The following is a 15,891-nucleotide window of genomic DNA, read 5'->3' on the forward strand; positions in this document are numbered from 1 at the left end:
AAGAGGGCGTGTTCTGCTTTAAAGAGGGGGTGTTCTGCTTTAAAGAGGGCGTGTTCTGCTTTAAAGAGGGGGTGTTCTGCTTTAAAGAGGGGGTGTTCTGCTTTAAAGAGGGCGTGTTCTGCTTTAAAGAGGGCGTGTTCTGCTTTAAAGAGGGGGTGTTCTGCTTTAAAGAGGGGGTGTTCTGCTTTAAAGAGGGGGTGTTCTGCTTTAAAGAGGGAGTATTCTGCTTTTGTCAGTCCCACAGCACCAGTCTATATCTCACTACAATGATGACAAACCTTCTGTTGGTCTGTAAATGCAGTAAATTAGAATAACTGCCTTGTATAAAATGTCTCTCTCAAAATGGCTGTAGTGAATGTCTTGAAATAGGCCTCTGTCTCTTTAAGAACCTCTGAGCCTTTAGACACGCCCCCTCCACACGCTGTCTGTGGCATCAGTGGGGAGGGGGTTCTGCTGAGGAGCAGTGGTTGGTTACTCGGCTGGTGACCAAAGCTCGGAGGCGTCTCCAGGAGATGGGGGCGTTCCTAGGAGGACTCAGGCAAACCTATCCCTAAAATGGCCGCCATCAGAGTTTTTACAGATTACTCAAAATGGCCGCCATCAGAGTTTTTACAGATTACCCAAAATGGCTGCCGTCAGAGTTTATACAGATTACTCAAAATGGCCGCCATCAGAGTTTTTACAGATTACTCAAAATGGCCGCCATCAGAGTTTTTACAGATTACCCAAAATGGCTGCCGTCAGAGTTTATACAGATTACTCAAAATGGCCGCCATCAGAGTTTATACAGATTACTCAAAATGGCCGCCATCAGAGTTTTTACAGATTACTCAAAATGGCCGCCATCAGAGTCTTTACAGATTACTCAGAAATACGTGAATGTGCCAAGGCAACACTTCAGCCATGTTTTTAATGAGGGAGTGACAGAATAACACGACGGATGCAGCGACGCTCACATAAAACATGTACAACGGGCCCCCTGTCTCTGTGCTGCAGGTCCTCCGGGAGAGTCGAAGCCGGGGGTCACGGGGCCTAAGGGGGAGGACGGAGAGCCGGGCCCCGAGGGGGTGTCCGGGCCCCTGGGTCAGACCGGAGAGCAGGGGCCCCCGGGGGTCTGTGACAACAGCGCGGGCTGCCAGGGGGTCCCGGGGGTCCAGGGGGGCCCCGCGCCGGGTGAGTGACAAAACCCAGTCGATTCCGCCTCGTAAACATGGGTTTCCGTGGTTACAAGGCGACTCCATGGTGAACCCTGACCTTTCTGATTCCCTTTCCTCAGACGACCCTTATTATGGATACGAGCCGTAAAGGAGGAGCAGGAGAAGAAGGAGGAGGAGGAGGAGCAGGAGGAGGAGAAGAAGAAGAAGGAGGAGCAGGAGGAGGAGAAGGAGGAGCAGGAGAAGGAGGAGCAGGAGGAGGAGAAGGAGGAGCAGGAGAAGGAGGAGGAGGAGCAGGAGGACTTGGAGGAGGAGCCTCCTGTGACTGAACCTGTCGATCCACAACCGCACTGACTGCAGAAACGTTGCAGGGACGTTGTCGTGGTGACGGCCTCCAGGGGGCGGGGTTTACGTGTCCTCCCTCTGTCCGGACCGTTACACTTTTGTCACTTTTTTTTGTCACTTTTTCAACACGTTAGATTTGGGTAAAGCCGAGCTGGAGAACCTGTGGCCGGTTACTCTACTTTATTTTAGTTTTTCACTTTATTCCCCATTTTTTTCCACTTGTTTCCAACATTTTTTCAGCCGCTCCTTCTTCCTCTTTCCCCTCAGGGTTTGATGATCAACAGCATCAAACATGAGGTTCTTTCTGCTCCCCTTGTGGTTTAACGGCCCCCGTCAGGACCACTAAAACATGCACAATAGGGGCTCCTCTTTGTGAAGTGACGGTGAAACCTGTGATCGTGGTTTTCCTCCTAAATGACGACGATCCCGACGTCTCTGAGAGGTTTTGTCGTGTCTCTCGTCTGCGCCGTACGGAGCCCTGGAAGTGAAGGAAAAAAAAAATTAAGAAATAAAAAATATATGTATTTTTTTTTACAGCACAAATTATCTCGGGGAATGAGAAAATTGGTGATGTAAAAAAAAAAAAAAAAAAAAAAAAAAAGATTGATTTTTTATATTTTGTTGAAAAAAAAAAATTTTTTAACCCTGAGATAATTTGTGGCGTAAAATAAAAAGAAATTATTTACATTTTTATATTTCTTAAAAAAATATCTATATTTTTTTTTCACCCCCCAAATGTCTTTTGTCTGATGTCACTTCCAGGCCTCCGTAGAGCTTTATTAAAGACTAATATCTGTAAGTTTTATCTTTGATTTACTTTCGTTATAACCTGAACTGCCTCAGAAACATGTGTCAAACTGTGACTTTCCTGTAAAATAACTGTCGTGTAAAACCTTGTAGAGCCGGTAACGGAATCACGCCGATGACGTCATCATTATGTCTGTGCTGGAATCGGCTTTTTCATTTTTGTTTGTTTTTGTCCGTTTTTTTTCACGTGTCGCAGCTCATTCACTGTAAAGCGGCTCGTTTTGTGACTGAAAGGTTGCGGGTTCGAGTCCCTGCTCCCACAGGTGCGTGACGGCCCGCGACAAAAGAGCCATTCTTTTGCAGAGTAATTAAAGAAAGAAATGACCAGAAATAAAGAAATTCCAGCCACTAGGGGGCAGCGTAGATCAGGGCTGAGGAGGCGGAGTCGAGTCTTTCAGTTAAACTGGACCGATCGACTTGGACTTGACTAGAGACTTGCATTGAGTGACTTGAAGGGAAAACACAGACACTCCGGCCCAGTAGGTGGCGGTAATGCACCTGAAGACCCTTTGTGCTACAGACAACTATTGTAGCCACAGCTGCCTCTCACTCTAACCCCTAGTTGTCTGAATAAGGTGATGATTTTAACGTTATCGGCCGTTATTTCGCGCTCGTTTCCACAGACCTTTTTATGTTTCATATTTTACCTCGATTTTGAATAAACCTGTTTACATTATTATTATTATTATTATTATTATTATTATTATTACATTTATTTTTGGACAAAAATAGTGTGAAAATGTGGCTTATAAACTGTCTTATTGTTTGTATTTTTATATTTGCTCTTCCGAAAAACTGGTTTTGTTAATAAAACGATGAAAACGAACTTTCTCTCGTCTGATATTTATAAAACGAAGGGTTTTCGATCAGACCAAAGCGTTACTGCCGATTTGGGTAAAGCCAAACTGGAGAAACCTCAGGCGGGGGTAAGAGGGTAAAGTTCACATCTTGAGGAAAAGCAGATTTTAAAGATTATTCTTTGTTGAAATCACATTATTTATTTATTTATTTATTTATTTATTTATTTATTTATTTATTTATTTATTTATTTATTTATTTATTTATTTATTTATTTATTTATTTATTTATTTATTATCTTGATCCAAACTGACGCATAAATAAGAGTTTTTCTCGTTTGTAAAGTTTTTTCAATCATTATTTTTATTTTTACAAAGTTACGTTTGATTTTTTGCTTGAAAAGACCAGACCGGATGTTTACCTCCTGTGAACCGGAACTAGCCTCGCTAGCTTAGCCCGCTCCTGTAGCGGTGTTTCTTCGTGATGTCGAGCCGTAAAGCTGCTCCTGCGAGCGGCGTCAGCGCAGACAAATACTCGGTGCTTCTGCCCACGTACAACGAGCGGGAGAACCTGCCGTTAATCATCTGGCTCCTGGTCAAATACTTCGGGGAAAGGTGAGTTTGGAGCTAAAGTTTAGCCCCGGAGCTAACGCGGCTAATGCTAAGCCTCTGTGGATGAGCTGTCACTTCAGCTTCACATTAACTCCACATTTAAAGGGTTTAAAACTTATTCATGAGCAGAAATCACAAGACAAACATCTGGAATATTTAACTAAAGAAACATTTAATGAATGAAAGACTTTAAAGTGTTTGTGATGCAGAGTTTCATTGAACTTTAGAGATAATGAATAGATTTAAAAGAATAAACAGAAACACTTTGAGCAGTGAGTTTAACCAACTTTTTTATTTTTATGTGAGATTAAAGACTTGATTTGAACTTGATTTGAATGTTTATGGAAATAGTTTTTCTGATGTTGGTCGTGTAAACAGCAGCACCCTCCCTCGCTCCTGCTACAGCTGCATTTTCTGCCTTATTTTTGTGAATTACATTTGTGGTTTACAGAGGCAGCGGCTCAGGACTAACACCTGAGCACTGTTTCACTTTACACACTTATAAAGCACTTATTTGTTTGGTATAAAAGCAGATGAATTTAATAATTAATAATAAACAAAACTCTCAGTGTTTAAAAAAGAAACAATGAATAACAAACGACAGAACATTTATCTGTTTATTATATGTTATGGTCACATGACGACTCCCTGACCCTCTGGTCACGTGACGACTCCCTGACCCTCTGGTCACATGACGACTCTCTGACCCTCTGGTCACATGACGACTCTCTGACCCTCTGGTCACATGACGACTCCCTGACCCTCTGGTCACGTGACGACTCCCTGACCCTCTGGTCACATGACGACTCTCTGACCCTCTGGTCACATGACGACTCTCTGACCCTCTGGTCACATGACGACTCTCTGACCCTCTGGTCACATGACGACTCTCTGACCCTCTGGTCACATGACGACTCCCTGACCCTCTGGTCACGTGACGACTCCCTGACCCTCTGGTCACATGACGACTCTCTGACCCTCTGGTCACATGACGACTCTCTGACCCTCTGGTCACATGACGACTCTCTGACCCTCTGGTTATGTTTGTGTTTTCAGCGGATACGACTTCGAGGTCATCGTTATCGACGACGGGAGTCCGGACGGGACTCTGCAAGTGGCCGAACAACTGCAGCAAATCTACGGAGACGACAAGATCGTGAGTTTAACATTATATATATATACGTATATATATAATTTCTACAGTATCCGTTAGATTACGGTTTTAAAACGTTGAAGTGAAGTTAAAGTTTCAGAATAAAACGTCTGTTTTTGTTGCAGCTGCTTCGTCCCAGAGCGAAGAAACTGGGTTTAGGTAAAGTTTGTGTTTGATTCTTTGTTTCTGGACGATATTTAACGACTCCTTTTACCAAAGGCACCGCGTACGTGCACGGCCTGAAGCACGCCACGGGCAACTTCATCTTCATCATGGACGCCGACCTGTCTCACCACGTGGGTAACTGTTTCCTCATATTTACCCACTGTAATGTTTGTAACTATTATTTGTTTGTTTTTCAGCCCAAGTTCATCCCTGAGTTTATCCGGTGAGTTTGGTTCTTCTGGTTTATTGTGTTTGTCTTCGGGCCGGTTTATTCCCTGGGTTTTCCCTGCAGGAAACAGAGCGAAGGCGACTTGGACCTGGTCTCTGGGACTCGATACAAAGGAGACGGAGGCGTTTACGGCTGGGACCTGCGGCGCAAACTCATCAGGCGAGACTTTAAAACCAAACTCATGAAGCAGCTTTGTCCCGTCTGTGTCGTGTAATAATGTGTGGTGAAGTTCCTCCTCACCTCCTCCAGGGCTTTCAGGCCTGTGATGGAGCAGTCAAAGAGTGCCCTCTGCTGGTGAACAGCTGAATCACACCCTCACGCACAATGCTTTTGTCACTGTTTTGTTGCGTTCGACAAACTGGGCTTTACCTGAATCTAAAAGCTTCTCGACTGAGGATTTTACAGCCTCTGGCCCAGAGTGTCGCCTCATTTGAAAGCTAAGCCCTGCAGAACTCACCTTTTGTTGTCATGTGTTGGCACATTTTGGTCAGTAGTAAATGTAAAGTAAATGTGGGAAAAAGAGACACAAAAAGGACTAAAGTGTGATGGAAAAAGCTTGGATGAGTTCAATCTTCACAAACACAAACCCATCACGGAGATTCTGAACTCTTTGTTTGTCCTTCAGTCGAGGAGCCAACTTCCTGACGCAGGTTTTGTTGAGACCTGGAGCCTCGGACCTGACGGGCAGCTTCAGGTGAGTCTGGGTCTGAGTTTAACACTTTAATACACTGCGTTCCAGATTATTATGCAAATGACATTTTTCTAAGATTTTCTAAATTGTCGACTCAAATGAGAGTCAGCATCATTTTCAAGTCTTTAACTGGTCAAGGATCATTTAAATGTGGTGGAAAAAACCTCCCAGTGAAAACAGTATTTTTTTCAAAAATAAATATAGTAAAAACCTCAAAATCCACTGTTCCAAATTATTCTGCAACTCATCGTTTCAATACATTTTAAAGCTTGTAATTAACTGAAAATGGTCATTTGTTGTATTTGTAGCATCAGGAGGTCATATTTACTGAAATCAAAGATATTTCAATCAAAACAGTATTAACAGGTCAAGTTATATTTTACCAGAGGAGCTTCTTTGAGCAGCTTCAAAATTCTTAAATCCATTAAACTTGTGAGTTTTTGGACAGTTACTGCTTGGATTTGTTTGCAGGATGTCAGAATAGCCTCCCAGAGCTGCTGTTTGGATGAAAACTGCCTCCCACCCTCAGAGAAGTGTTTCTTGAGGCTCCAAATGTTCTCAATAGGGCTGAGGTCAGGGGAGGAGGGGGTCCACATCATGAGCTTCTCTCCTTTTATGCCCATAGCAGCCAGTGATGCAGAGGTTTTCTTTACAGCAGGACATGGGGCGTTGTCATGCATGAAGAGGATTTTGTTCGGGAAAACACGGCTCTTCTTTTTGTAGCATAGAAGACAGTGGTCAGTCAGAAACTCCACATATTTTTCAAAGGTCATTTTCACACCTTCAGGGAGCCTAAAGGGCCTAAAGGGGCCGACCAGCTCTCTCCCCATGATTCTGTCCCAAAACATGACTCCGCCCCCTCTTTACTGACGTCACAGCCTTGTTGGGACATGGTGGTCATTCACCTCCATCCATCTGACCATCCAGGGCTACACGGCCTCATCAGTGAACAAGACTGTTTGAAAATGAGTCTCATGTATTTCTGAGCCACTGCAGCCGTTTCTGCTTCAGCTTCAGTGAACAGTTTAGGGGAGGCCGGATAGAAGGTTTATGCACAACTGCAGCCTCTGGAGGGTCCTACACCTTCATGTTCAGAGACTCCAGAGGCACCAGCAGCTTCAAATACCTGTATGCTGCTTTGTAGCTGCTGTTCTCTTAATCTGATGTGTTTGTCTGGAAGAAACCGTCCATATTGTGCCTTTATCTGCACAAACCTGTGTGTGTCTGAATCATGATTAAGCTTAATCTTTCATGAAATATCGAAGGTTTTCATACTGAGACCAAGACATTCAACTATTTCACGCTTTTCATCAGCAGAAAGATCCTTTTTCTTTCCCATATTGCTTGAAAATGATGATCTGCATAATAATGTGGAACATCCTTTTTCAGTAGTTTGTCCCTTAACTGGGCTTAACCTGAAAACTAATCATCCCAGGTCTGAGATTAATGTCAGTGATTCACAGAGCCTGAGACACGACACCATCCATGAGTTTCATTATTATTGCTTTTTTTTTTAACCTTTTTGACACAAAAATCCAATTTGCATAATAATTTGGAACGCAGTGTATCTGTAAAAGTCTGTTTCAGGCGTGGACCAGGATTCATATTCCCTCATTTCTTCTCATTTTTGTTAGTAATTGTTTCCCGTTTACGCAAATTTAATTTTCACCCAAAAATATTCCCCATTTCCCACATTCCGTAACGTTGGAGATGAACCTGTAGATGTTCCACACATTATGGTTCTGTTTCCTGGTGCCAGACGACACATGTTTTAGTATCATTCAGATATCGGAGAATCAGAGCAGAGGCTCCTGGTCCCTGTGGTCCCTGTAGTTCCTGTAGTCTCTGTGGTTCCTGTGGTTCCTGAAGTCTCTGTAGTCCCTGAAGTCTCTGTAGTCCCTGAAGTCTCTGTAGTCCCTGTAGTCCCTGACTGACGGTCACTTCCTGTTTCCTGTTTCCTGTTTCCTGTCCAGGCTGTACAAGCGTCCGGTCCTGGAGAGTCTGGTCTCGCGCTGCGTCTCCAAAGGCTACGTGTTTCAGATGGAGATGATCGTCCGAGCGAGACAGCTGAGCTACAGCGTCGGAGAGGTGAGGGAGGGGTCACGGGGGGGGTCAGGGGTTACGGGGGGGTCACAGCAGCAGGTTTTCTTCATGGTTAGTGCTAGATCGTATGCTCGGGGGGGACGGTCTGCTGTGATTTCGGTTGGTTTGTCTAAAAATACAAATAATCCTAATCCTAACCCTAAAGTTAACCATTTTCCTGGCCCTAACCTTAACCTCTTAACTCCCACCTGAACATGTTTTCTCCAAATTCTCCAAATCTAAAAGCTTCTTCAAAACAGAGGCAAAAAACGAGAAGAAAATGAGGATGTAAACGCGACAAAGAAAAGCTAAAAAAGTGACCGAAAGAAGCGACAAAAATTACAAAAACTCATCAAAAAAAGACAAAAATCCATCAGAAAAAAAGACAAAAATCCAGCAAAAAAATGACAAAAATCCAGCAAAAAAGTGACAAAAATCCATCAAAAAAGTGACAAAAATCCATCAAAAAAATGACAAAAATCCATAAAAAAAGTGACAAAAATCCATCAAAAAAGTGACAAAAATCCATCAAAAAAATGACAAAAAATCTGCAAAAAATGACAAAAATTCAGCAAAAAAGTGACAAAAATCCATCAAAAAAGTGACAAAAATCCATCAAAAAAATGACAAAAATTCTGCAAAAAAGTGACAAAAATCCATCAAAAAAGTGACAAAAATCCATAAAAAAAGTGACAAAAATCCATCAAAAAAATGACAAAAAATCTGCAAAAAATGACAAAAATTCAGCAAAAAAATGACAAAAATCCAACAAAAAAAGACAAAAATCCATCAAAAAAAGGCAAAAATCCATCAAAAAAGTGACAAAAATCCATCAAAAAAATGACAAAAATCCAACAAAAAAAGACAAAAATCCATCAAAAAAAGACAAAAATCCATCAAAAAAGTGACAAAAATCCATCAAAAAAAGACAAAAATCCATCAAAAAAAGACAAAAATCCAACAAAAAATGACAAAAATCCAACAAAAAAAGACAAAAATCCATCAAAAAATGACAAAAATCCATCAAAAAAAGACAAAAATCCATCAAAAAAGTGACAAAAATCCATCAAAAAAGTGACAAAAATCCATCAAAAAAAGACAAAAATCCATCAAAAAAAGACAAAAATCCATTAAAAAAATAGACAAAAATCCATCAAAAAAGTGACAAAAATCCAGCAAAAAAGTGACAAAAATCCATCAAAAAAATGACAAAAATTCTGCAAAAAAAAAGACAAAAATCCATCAAAAAAAGACAAAAATCCATCAAAAAAAAGACAAAAATCCATCAAAAAAAGACAAAAATCCATCAAAAAAAAGACAAAAATCCATCCAAAAAAAGACAAAAATCCATCAAAAAAGTAACAAAAATTCAGCAAAAAAGTGACAAAAATCCAGCAGAAAAAAAGACAAAAATCCATCAAAAAAATGACAAAAATCCAGCAAAAAAAGACAAAAATCCAGCAAAAAAGTAACAAAAATTCAGCAAAAAAGTGACAAAAATCCAGCAGAAAAAAAGACAAAAATCCAACAAAAAAAGACAAAAATCCAACAAAAAAAGACAAAAATCCATCAAAAAAGTGACAAAAATCCAGCAAAAAAGTGACAAAAATCCATCAAAAAAATGACAAAAATTCTGCAAAAAAAAAGACAAAAATCCATCCAAAAAAAGACAAAAATCCATCAAAAAAAGACAAAAATCCATCAAAAAAAAGACAAAAATCCATCAAAAAAAGACAAAAATCCATCAAAAAAAAGACAAAAATCCATCAAAAAAAGACAAAAATCCATCAAAAAAAAGACAAAAATCCATCAAAAAAAGACAAAAATCCATCAAAAAAAGACAAAAATCCATCAAAAAAGTAACAAAAATTCAGCAAAAAAGTGACAAAAATCCAGCAGAAAAAAAGACAAAAATCCATCAAAAAAAGACAAAAATCCATCAAAAAAAGACAAAAATCCAGCAAAAAAGTAACAAAAATTCAGCAAAAAAGTGACAAAAATCCAGCAGAAAAAAAGACAAAAATCCAACAAAAAAAAGACAAAAATCCATCCAAAAAAAGACAAAAATCCATCAAAAAAGTAACAAAAATTCAGCAAAAAAGTGACAAAAATCCAGCAGAAAAAAAGACAAAAATCCATCAAAAAAATGACAAAAATCCAGCAAAAAAAGACAAAAATCCAGCAAAAAAGTAACAAAAATTCAGCAAAAAAGTGACAAAAATCCAGCAGAAAAAAAGACAAAAATCCAACAAAAAAAGACAAAAATCCAACAAAAAAAGACAAAAATCCATCAAAAAAGTGACAAAAATCCAGCAAAAAAGTGACAAAAATCCATCAAAAAAATGACAAAAATTCTGCAAAAAAAAAGACAAAAATCCATCCAAAAAAAGACAAAAATCCATCAAAAAAAGACAAAAATCCATCAAAAAAAAGACAAAAATCCATCAAAAAAAGACAAAAATCCATCAAAAAAAAGACAAAAATCCATCCAAAAAAAGACAAAAATCCATCAAAAAAGTAACAAAAATTCAGCAAAAAAGTGACAAAAATCCAGCAGAAAAAAAGACAAAAATCCATCAAAAAAAGACAAAAATCCATCAAAAAAAGACAAAAATCCAGCAAAAAAGTAACAAAAATTCAGCAAAAAAGTGACAAAAATCCAGCAGAAAAAAAGACAAAAATCCAACAAAAAAAGACAAAAATCCAACAAAAAAAGACAAAAATCCAGCAGAAAAAGACAAAAATCCATCAAAAAAAGACAAAAATCCAGCAAAAAAGTAATAAAAAAGTGACAAAAACACATAAAAGTGAGGACAATGGCACAGAGGAGAGACTGGATTTGGTTTTGGCGGGGGGTAACAGGTTAGTTTGTGTCATGTTTTCACAGCAGACCGTCCCAGCACTAACCTTTCTTCATCCTGGTCCTCTGCTTCCTCAGGTTCCCATCTCCTTCGTGGACAGAGTTTACGGAGAGTCGAAGCTCGGGGGGAACGAGATCGTGTCGTTTGTGAAAGGTCTGATCACGCTGTTCGCCACGACGTGACCTCGGCGTGACCTCGGCGTGACCTCGGCGTGACCTCAGCGTCTCCATCTGTATTTGTTTCTGTCACTTTAACCACATTCACTTCAATAAACGACTCAATTTAAGTATTTTCAGCTGCATTTTTTACGCGTGCGACTGCGGTAGAGTCTCCCGCCTGCAGGGGGCGCCGTCTCCCTCTGCTCTCTCTGCCGCCCCTCCCCCTCCTGCCCCTCTTTGTTCTCCTTTACTCCCCCCCTCCGTCCCCTCGCCCGTGCAGAGCCCCTCCCCTTCCTCACCCCTCCCTCCCTCCAACCTTGTTTTCCTCCCTCTCTCCCCTTTCTCTCTTTGTCTCCTCAGTGTGTGCGCTCAGCACTGCAGCAGCCTCTCCCCCCCTCCCTCCTCTGTCCCCTCTCCCCTCCCTCCTTTCTCTCTCCATTCCTCTCTCCCCTCCCTCCTTTCTCTCCCCTCCCTCCTCTCTCTCCCCTCCTTTCTCTCTCCCCTCCCTCCTTTCTCTCTCCCCTCCCTCCTTTCTCTCCCCTCCCTCCTTTCTCTCTCCCTCCCTCCTCTCCTCTCTCTCCCCTCCTCTCTCTCCCTCTCCTCTCTCTCTCCTCTCCTCTCTCTCCTCTCCTCTCTCTCCTCTCCTCTCTCTCCCCTCCTTTCTCTCTCCCCTCCCTCCTTTCTCTCCCCTCCCTCCTTTCTCTCTCCCTCCCTCCTTTCTCTCCCCTCCCTCCTTTCTCTCCCCTCCTTTCTCTCTCCCCTCCCTCCTTTCTCTCTCCCCTCCCTCCTTTCTCTCCCCTCCCTCCTTTCTCTCCCCTCCTTTCTCTCTCCCCTCCCTCCTTTCTCTCTCCCCTCCCTCCTTTCTCTCCCCTCCCTCCTTTCTCTCTCCCTCCCTCCTCTCCTCTCTCTCCCTCTCCTCTCCCTCTCCTCTCTCTCCTCTCCTCTCTCTCCCCTCCTTTCTCTCTCCCCTCCCTCCTTTCTCTCTCCCCTCCCTCCTTTCTCTCCCCTCCCTCCTTTCTCTCTCCCTCCCTCCTCTCCCTCTCCTCTCTCTCTCTCCTCTCTCTCCCCTCCTTTCTCTCTCCCCTCCTTTCTCTCCCCTCCCTCCTTTCTCTCTCCCTCCCTCCTCTCCTCTCTCCCTCTCCTCTCTCTCCTCTCTCTCCTCTCTCTCCCTCTCCTCTCCCTCTCCTCTCTCCTCTCCTCTCTCTCCTCTCTCTCCCTCTCCTCTCCCTCTCCTCTCTCTCTCTCCTCTCTCTCCTCTCCTCTCTCTCCTCTCCTCTCTCTCCCCTCCTTTCTCTCTCCCCTCCCTCCTTTCTCTCTCCCCTCCCTCCTCTCTCTCCCCTCCCTCCTCTCTCTCCCCTCTCTCCTCTCTCTCCCTTCCCTCCTCTCTCTCCCCTCCCTCCTCTCTCTCCCTTCCCTCTCTCTCCCCTCACTCTCCCTCCTCTCTCTCCTCTCTCCCCTCCTTTCTCTCCCCCCTCCCTCCTTTCTCTCTCTTCCCTCTCTCTCCCCTCCCTCCTCTCTCTCTTCTCTCTCTCCTCTCTCTCCCCTCCCTCCTCTCTCTCTTCTCTCTCTCCTCTCTCTCCCTTCCCTCTCTCTCCCCTCACTCTCCCTCCTCTCTCTCCTCTCTCCCCTCCTTTCTCTCCCCCCTCCCTCCTTTCTCTCTCTTCCCTCTCTCTCCCCTCCCTCCTCTCTCTCCCCTCTCTCCTCTCTCTCCCCTCCCTCCTCTCTCTCCCCTCCCTCCTCTCTCTCCCCTCCCTCCTCTCTCTCCCCTCCCTCCTTTCTCTCTCCCCTCCCCTCCTCCCCCTCCCTCTCCTCTCTCCCTCTCTCAGCGGCATGGCAACAGAGAGCTCTTAATTCCACTTTCAGATTCCTCTTAGAGACGGAGCAGAGTCTGAGTCAGATGCCCTTCCTCCTGAGGCTCCTCCTCCTGAGGCTCCTCCTCCTGAGGCTCCTCCTCCTGAGGCTCCTCCTCCTGAGGCTCCTCCTCCTGAGGCTCCTCCTCCTGAGGCTCGTCAGTGACAGAGTTCATTTCGTCGACTAAAATAATCACAATTTTCTAAAGTCAAAGTCGTATTTTTCTGTCTAAGTTTGGACTAAAACTGAGTGAAGTCGTTTCGTAAACTGAAAAGACTTTATTCCCTGTGAGTTCTACTCTGTGTTTGAGGCCGACATTGTTAAATTTGATGTAATGTTTGTTAATCTCTCAGACAGCAGGGGGCGCTGTGTGATTTATTCATTATTATTACATGACGTCGAAGTGCCCCAGGTGTTATTACGCCTCACAATCTGGGAGAGGCTAACAAGGCTAATGCTAACGCCTCCAACCTCAGCCCAGTGCTGGGAGAGGCTAATGAGGCTAATGCTAACACCTCTAACCTCAGCCCAGTGCTGGGAGAGGCTAATGAGGCTAATGCTAACACCTCTAACCTCAGCCCAGTGCTGGGAGAGGCTAATGAGGCTAATGCTAACACCTCTAACCTCAGCCCAGTGCTGGGAGAGGCTAATGAGGCTAATGCTAACGCCTCCAACCTCAGCCCAGTGCTGGGAGAGGCTAACGAGGCTAATGCTAACGCCTCTAACCTCAGCCCAGTGCTGGGAGAGGCTAATGAGGCTAATGCTAACGCCTCTAACCTCAGCCCAGTGCTGGGAGAGGCTAACGAGGCTAATGCTAACGCCTCTAACCTCAGCCCAGTGCTGGGAGAGGCTAATGAGGCTAATGCTAACGCCTCTAACCTCAGCCCAGTGCTGGGAGAGGCTAACGAGGCTAATGCTAACGCCTCTAACCTCAGCCCAGTGCTGGGAGAGGCTAATGCTAACGCCTCTAACCTCAGCCCAGTGCTGGGAGAGGCTAATGCTAACGCCTCTAACCTCAGCCCAGTGCTGGGAGAGGCTAATGCTAACGCCTCTAACCTCAGCCCAGTGCTGGGAGAGGCTAATGCTAACGCCTCTAACCTCAGCCCAGTGCTGGGAGAGGCTAACGAGGCTAATGCTAACGCCTCTAACCTCAGCCCAGTGCTGGGAGAGGCTAATGAGGCTAATGCTAACGCCTCTAACCTCAGCCTAGTGCTGGGAGAGGCTAATGCTAACACCTCTAACCTCAGCCCAGTGCTGGGAGAGGCTAATGAGGCTAATGCTAACGCCTCTAAACTCAGCCCAGTGCTGGGAGAGGCTAATGAGGCTAATGCTAACACCTCTAACCTCAGCCCAGTGCTGGGAGAGGCTAATGAGGCTAATGCTAACACCTCTAACCTCAGCCCAGTGCTGGGAGAGGCTAATGAGGCTAATGCTAACGCCTCCAACCTCAGCCCAGTGCTGGGAGAGGCTAACGAGGCTAATGCTAACGCCTCTAACCTCAGCCCAGTGCTGGGAGAGGCTAATGAGGCTAATGCTAACGCCTCTAACCTCAGCCCAGTGCTGGGAGAGGCTAACGAGGCTAATGCTAACGCCTCTAACCTCAGCCCAGTGCTGGGAGAGGCTAATGAGGCTAATGCTAACGCCTCTAACCTCAGCCCAGTGCTGGGAGAGGCTAATGCTAACGCCTCTAACCTCAGCCCAGTGCTGGGAGAGGCTAATGAGGCTAATGCTAACGCCTCTAACCTCAGCCCAGTGCTGGGAGAGGCTAATGCTAACGCCTCTAACCTCAGCCCAGTGCTGGGAGAGGCTAACGAGGCTAATGCTAACGCCTCTAACCTCAGCCCAGTGCTGGGAGAGGCTAATGCTAACGCCTCTAACCTCAGCCCAGTGCTGGGAGAGGCTAATGCTAACGCCTCTAACCTCAGCCCAGTGCTGGGAGAGGCTAATGCTAACGCCTCTAACCTCAGCCCAGTGCTGGGAGAGGCTAACGAGGCTAATGCTAACGCCTCTAACCTCAGCCCAGTGCTGGGAGAGGCTAATGAGGCTAATGCTGACGCCTCTAAACTCAGCCCAGTGCTGGGAGAGGCTAATGAGGCTAATGCTAACACCTCTAACCTCAGCCCAGTGCTGGGAGAGGCTAATGAGGCTAATGCTAACGCCTCTAACCTCAGCCCAGTGCTGGGAGAGGCTAATGAGGCTAATGCTGACGCCTCTAAACTCAGCCCAGTGCTGGGAGAGGCTAATGAGGCTAATGCTAACACCTCTAACCTCAGCCCAGTGCTGGGAGAGGCTAATGAGGCTAATGCTAACACCTCTAACCTCAGCCCAGTGCTGGGAGAGGCTAATGAGGCTAATGCTAACGCCTCTAACCTCAGCCCAGTGCTGGGAGAGGCTAATGAGGCTAATGCTAACAACACTAGTATGACTGAGCTCACACACAAACACCTGAGAGGTTCACATCAACTGTATATCCACTCGATATATCGGCCTTTATATCCGCTCGATATATCGGCCTGTATATCCGCTTGATATATCGGCCTGTATATCCGCTCGATATATCGGCCTGTATATCCACTCGATATATCGGCCTGTATATCTGCACGATGCATATATATATTTCAGATTTGGGTAAAGCTGGGGGTCAGAGGTCAGAGACGTTTACTCTCGCTCGTCCTGGAGTTTTACCAAAGGACTTTATTTACACTTTTCTGAACAAACAGAAAATCCAAAAAGAAACGCAAAGTGAATAATTAAGAGATATATTAATTTACAAAGGAAACGTTAAAAATAAGACCAACACGAGTCAGAACAGTCATTTACACCAACTAAAACATGTATAACGGAGTCCCCTTCACAGTTTCGTTCCTTTGCGTGTTCAGTTTGTTCAAAAACATGGCTTTAGCGTGTTCGCTCCTGGTTTCTCTCAGAGGCAGATCGTTGTGGAGTCTCTAACTCTCGTCTCCATGGAGATGTGGCGAGGGGGCGG

General features: G+C 44.4%; 2 protein-coding genes across 2 annotated transcripts in view; both read left to right on the top strand.

The window, feature by feature from the left end:
* The window catches only part of LOC306981210 (collagen alpha-1(XX) chain-like), a 39,016-nt gene extending 37,646 nt beyond the window's left edge, over positions 1 to 1,370 (top strand). The window contains exons 33-34 of the mRNA XM_079580773.1: positions 997 to 1,173; positions 1,277 to 1,370. Of these exons, the coding sequence (XP_079436899.1) occupies positions 997 to 1,173; positions 1,277 to 1,305 (206 nt within the window). The 3' untranslated portion in view covers positions 1,306 to 1,370. The remainder of the gene's footprint in view (positions 1 to 996; positions 1,174 to 1,276) is intronic.
* A 2,161-nt stretch (positions 1,371 to 3,531) lies between these two features.
* dpm1 (dolichyl-phosphate mannosyltransferase subunit 1, catalytic) lies at positions 3,532 to 11,108 on the top strand. Its single transcript, XM_079581042.1, has 9 exons — positions 3,532 to 3,718; positions 4,772 to 4,871; positions 4,994 to 5,027; positions 5,088 to 5,164; positions 5,231 to 5,256; positions 5,326 to 5,421; positions 5,888 to 5,956; positions 7,927 to 8,041; positions 10,974 to 11,108. Exons 1-9 carry the CDS (start codon positions 3,588 to 3,590, stop codon positions 11,076 to 11,078), a joined length of 753 nt encoding a protein of 250 aa, XP_079437168.1. The 5' UTR covers positions 3,532 to 3,587; the 3' UTR covers positions 11,079 to 11,108.
* Positions 11,109 to 15,891: the final 4,783 nt, after the last annotated feature.

Source organism: Gobius niger (assembly GCF_951799975.1).
Source record: "Gobius niger genome assembly, chromosome: 22".
Taxonomy (NCBI): Eukaryota; Metazoa; Chordata; class Actinopteri; order Gobiiformes; family Gobiidae; genus Gobius; species Gobius niger.